At 47.1% G+C, this 4,275-nt stretch overlaps 2 protein-coding genes across 2 annotated transcripts in view; one reads left to right on the top strand and one right to left on the bottom strand.

The window, feature by feature from the left end:
• The window catches only part of TOX4 (TOX high mobility group box family member 4), a 20,278-nt gene extending 17,298 nt beyond the window's left edge, over positions 1 to 2,980 (bottom strand). The window contains exons 1-2 of the mRNA XM_003803035.3: positions 2,687 to 2,980; positions 2,409 to 2,477 (exon numbers count right to left, since the gene is read on the bottom strand). Of these exons, the coding sequence (XP_003803083.1) occupies positions 2,409 to 2,477; positions 2,687 to 2,692 (75 nt within the window). The 5' untranslated portion in view covers positions 2,693 to 2,980. The remainder of the gene's footprint in view (positions 1 to 2,408; positions 2,478 to 2,686) is intronic.
• Positions 2,972 to 4,275, top strand: part of RAB2B (RAB2B, member RAS oncogene family) — a 17,799-nt gene continuing 16,495 nt past the window's right edge. Inside the window, exons 1-2 of the mRNA XM_012813561.2 lie at positions 2,972 to 3,129; positions 3,383 to 3,454. Of these exons, the coding sequence (XP_012669015.2) occupies positions 3,084 to 3,129; positions 3,383 to 3,454 (118 nt within the window). The 5' untranslated portion in view covers positions 2,972 to 3,083. The remainder of the gene's footprint in view (positions 3,130 to 3,382; positions 3,455 to 4,275) is intronic.

Genomic DNA, 4,275 nt, shown 5'->3' on the forward strand with positions numbered 1-4,275 from the left:
GCTTGAGCCACTTTTTTTTTTTAATCACTTTAATCATTTCATTTTAACCTTAGTTTTCTTTTAAACATTTTTCATTTTAACCTTTTTTAAAAAAGACTTCTCTAAAGTCTAAAATACTGCCAGTTTTTCAAGGTGATTGAATTAATTTACATTCTCACTAGCAATGATTAAGAATCATCCACATTCTGGGTGGTGCCTGTGGCTCATGAGGTAGGGCCCCATGTATTAAGGGTGGAGGGGTAGAATGCGGCCTCAGCCAAACTGCAACAACAAAAAAATAGCCAGGCGTTGTGGGCACCTGCAGTCCCAGCTACTCAGAAGGCTGAGGCAAGAGAATTGCCTAAGCCCAGGAGTTGGTGGTTGCTGAGTTGTGATGCCACAGCACTCTACTGAGGGTGAGAAAGTGAGACTCTGTCTCTTTTAAAAAAAAAAAAAATTATCCACATTCTTACCAACTCTTAATTTGAACCCATTCTGGTAGGTGTACAATTGTATCCTGTAATGACTGGAATTTATTTCCCTGATGAGTGATGACATTTTTTCATATGCCTAACAATCCTCTTTTGTGAAGTGACTATTCAAATCTTTTGTCTCTTTAAAAAACTGGACCTCTGCAGAAGTTTTTCTAAGGTTGCTGCTCATTTGATTCACACTTGCCCTTGCCCACCTAATTCTCATCTATGGAAATATTAGGATTCTGGCTCAACGCCTATAGCTCAAGTGGCTAAGGTGCCAACCACATACACCAGAGCTGGCAGGTTGGAATCCAGCCCAGGCAGCCAAACAACAACGACAACTATAACCAAAAATAGCCGGGTGTTGTGGAGGGCGCCTGTAGTCCCAGCTACTTGGGAGGCTGAGGCAAGAGGATCGCTTAAGCCCAAGAGTTTGAGGTTGCTGTGAGCAGTGATGCCACGGCACTTGACCCTGGGTAACAGCTTGAGACTCTCTCTCAAAAAAATTAGGATTCATTATAGGATAAGCCTATCCAACAGCAACTGAGAATTCCTGATGCAAAAAAAATTATGCAAATGCTTCACACCACTTTTGAAAAAATATTAAAATCCCCAGAAAATGGTAGAAGATCTAAGTTTTCTCAAGACTGAGAAAGTTTTATCTGTTACACCTTTCTCTTTTGCCTTACCTAAACAAGTGACACATATCTATATTGTGACAATATTTCAACCAAAACTTTTTTCTTCTTCTTTTTTAGAGACAGAGTCTCACTTTGTTGCCCTTGGTAAAGTGCCATGGCATCATAGCTCACAGCAACCTTAAACTCTTGGGCTCAAGCAATTCTCTTGCTTCAGTTTCCCAAGTAGCTGGGACTACAGGCTAACGTCTGGCTATTTTTAGAGACGAGGACCTAGACGAGGTCCACCTGCCTTAGCCTCCCAAGAGCTAGGATAACCAGTATAAGCCACCACGCGTGGCCAACCAAAACTTCCCATGAATACTCTGAGACTTCACCATAATCATTACTTCTACTTTAAAGCATCACAGAAACTATTATTACAGCTATTTCATAGCTGAGAAAACTGTGACATAGAAAGATGAAGTAATTTGCCTAAAGTCAGAATCACTGGCAAATAAAAATTCATGTCCTACTCAACTGTTTAGGTTTGACAGCTATATTTCCTTCCCTGTTGCTAAAAAACAAGCTGGCATCAAGTAGGTAAAGGTAACTACAATCTTTTTATGAGAGTAGGAAATTTAAATGAAAAAAGGACCCCTTTGGCTCAGGGCCTGTGGCTCAAGTGGCTAAGGCGCCAGCCACATACACCTAAGGTAGTGGGTTCGAATCCAGCCTGGGCCCGCCAAACAACAATGATGGCTGCCACCAAAAAATAGCCAGGCATTGTGGCAGGCGCCTGTGGTCGCAGCTACTTAGGAAGCAGAGGCAGGAGACTCACTTGAGCCCAGGAGTTGGAGATTGCTGTGAGCTGTGATGTCACAGCACTCTACCCAGGGGGTAGACAGCTTGAGGCTGTCTCAAAAGAAAAGAAAAAAGGACCCCTTCAACAGAGTTCAGGAATGAACACGTCCACGGTTTACCCCCTGCTTGTTAACTTCCTTCCAATATCCCAATTTTTTTAGTTGAGAAATGTTCTTCCTACTGCAATCCTCGGCGAACGGAGACAATTCTACTCTTGTCTTCTTATTTAGAGTCACTCTCTTCCTAAAACTGGTTTATCTCTTTCCAACACCCTGCCTTTCTGATGGCAGCAGCTTCCGGGGCTTTCCCCAGACAGTCCTCAAGGGCTGTAGATGCAGCTGCCGCCTTTCTGTAGGCACCAATTGCAGCCCTCGTTTCCCTGCCCCCAATCCCTGGTGTCCGCACTCTCACATCAGCCAACCCCACCGCTGCCTCCGGCCCTCCCACCGCAGCGTTGGCAACTGTTGCTTACCTCAGCCCCTGACAGGAAGGGGTGAGAGGGCCCTGTGATCGTCAGGTAATTGTCATTTCCTCCGGGAAACTAGAAACCAAAAGAAAGCCGAGGGGATAAGTTAGGGGGAGCAGGGAGTTAGCCCGGAGCGACGGATTCTGACCCCGACATTCTGACAACACTCCCCAAACTCCACGCTTTATTCTCCCGTCAGCCTCCTCTCCGCCCGGCTTCCCGCCTCTGCTTTAACCCAGTCAGCCGCGCTCTCTCGCCAGCTTTCTTAGCGCTCAGGTTCCTACCTCCATCTTCGCACAACCTCTACCACCGCCTCAGTTTCTTCATTACTCCCACCTCCCCCACTGGTCTCGGAACTGCCGTCACTTCCGCAAGGACGTGCGTTGCTGTCCGCTGATTGGAAAGAACACCGTGGGGCTGCAGTACGGAAAAGCTAGCTATCGCCCCCTGGAGCTTGGTGGGATAATGGCACGTAGAAATGCTAGAGGCGTCCCTGTAGGTAGCGTTGGGAACTCTTGGACCTAGTGAGGATTTCTGCGGAGAACAATAGAGACGTGATCTGGGCTAGAGGAGCCGGAGGGTGGGGGGGAATAAGGAGCTCGGTAGATTGTGTGGCTAGAGAGGTCGGAGGTAAGTGGCTGTAGAAGTCGGGCGTACCCAGAATCCAGAGGAATCGAGATCATGACTTATGCTTATCTCTTCAAGTACATCATCATCGGAGACACAGGTAATCTGCGGTGGACCGCCTTCAAGGATGGGGCAGGGAGCCGAAGCTCCCAAATCGGGTCGCGGGGGCGGGACTCGCTTAGTGGGCTGGGCGAGACGAGCGGGCGGGGGCGGGGCGGGACGGTGCAGCCGGGGGCGGGGCTCGGTGTTCAGGTTTCCCATCTCCCTTCTCCCCATTCCCTGTCCCGGACCCCCAGACTGGAGAAGGTGTTTCCGGCCGCGTCACTCCTAGATCGCGCATTCTCCTCTTTCAGGTGTGGGGAAGTCATGTCTCCTCCTGCAGTTCACAGACAAGCGGTTCCAGCCCGTTCACGACCTTACAATAGGTATGTGCATCTACCTGTTCCAGAGCAGTAAGTAATAAAACTTGACCAGCTGAAGTGGAAAGTTAGCAGCTGTTAGTGTTCGAAGCAAAAAGTTATCCCTTGCAACTTTAAACTAGTCCAACGTTAATTTAACGAAGTGACTAATCAAACCTTGATAAAGGGGAGTAATTTAAGGGAGAGTACATTTTAAAAGGGAACTTTAGAGATGAGTGTGAGGTATGGATTAGTAGCCATAGGATTTTTTTCAAATGCAGGTATTCATGTAAAATATTAGGAAAGCGTAACTGCTTATTCAAAAACTATTCTTGGCAGTAAGTTAGTACCGACTTCACATATATGTTTTAATGTAAACTTGGATTTTTCTTTTTTTTAATGTTAGAGAAAAAGAAAGAAATTGAAGGGTTATCCTAGACTTAGAATGAAGTCAGTTAAAACTGGCCGGACATGGTGGCTCACGCCTGTAATCCTAGCACTCTGGGAGGCCAAGGCAGGTGGATTGCCTAAACTCACGGGTTCAGACCAGCCTGAGCAGGACCCCGTCCCTAAAAATAGCCTGGTGTAGTGGCTGGCACCTGTAGTCCCAGCTCCTTGGGAGGCTGAGGCGAGAGAATCGCTTCAGTCTATGAATTTGAGGTTGCTGTGAACTAAGATGCCAGGGTACTCTGCCCTGGGGCAACAGAGTGAGACTCTGTCTCAAAAAAATTTTAAAAAGAAAAGACAAACTTTTCCTTTTAAAGAAAAGAGTATGGCTCGGCGCCTGTGGCTGAAGTGGCTAAGGGGCCAGCCACGTAACACCTAAGGTGGCGGGTTCGAATCCAGCC

This window comes from Otolemur garnettii, unplaced genomic scaffold (assembly GCF_000181295.1).
Source record: "Otolemur garnettii isolate 467f Iridium unplaced genomic scaffold, OtoGar3 scaffold00276, whole genome shotgun sequence".
Classification (NCBI taxonomy): Eukaryota; Metazoa; Chordata; class Mammalia; order Primates; family Galagidae; genus Otolemur; species Otolemur garnettii.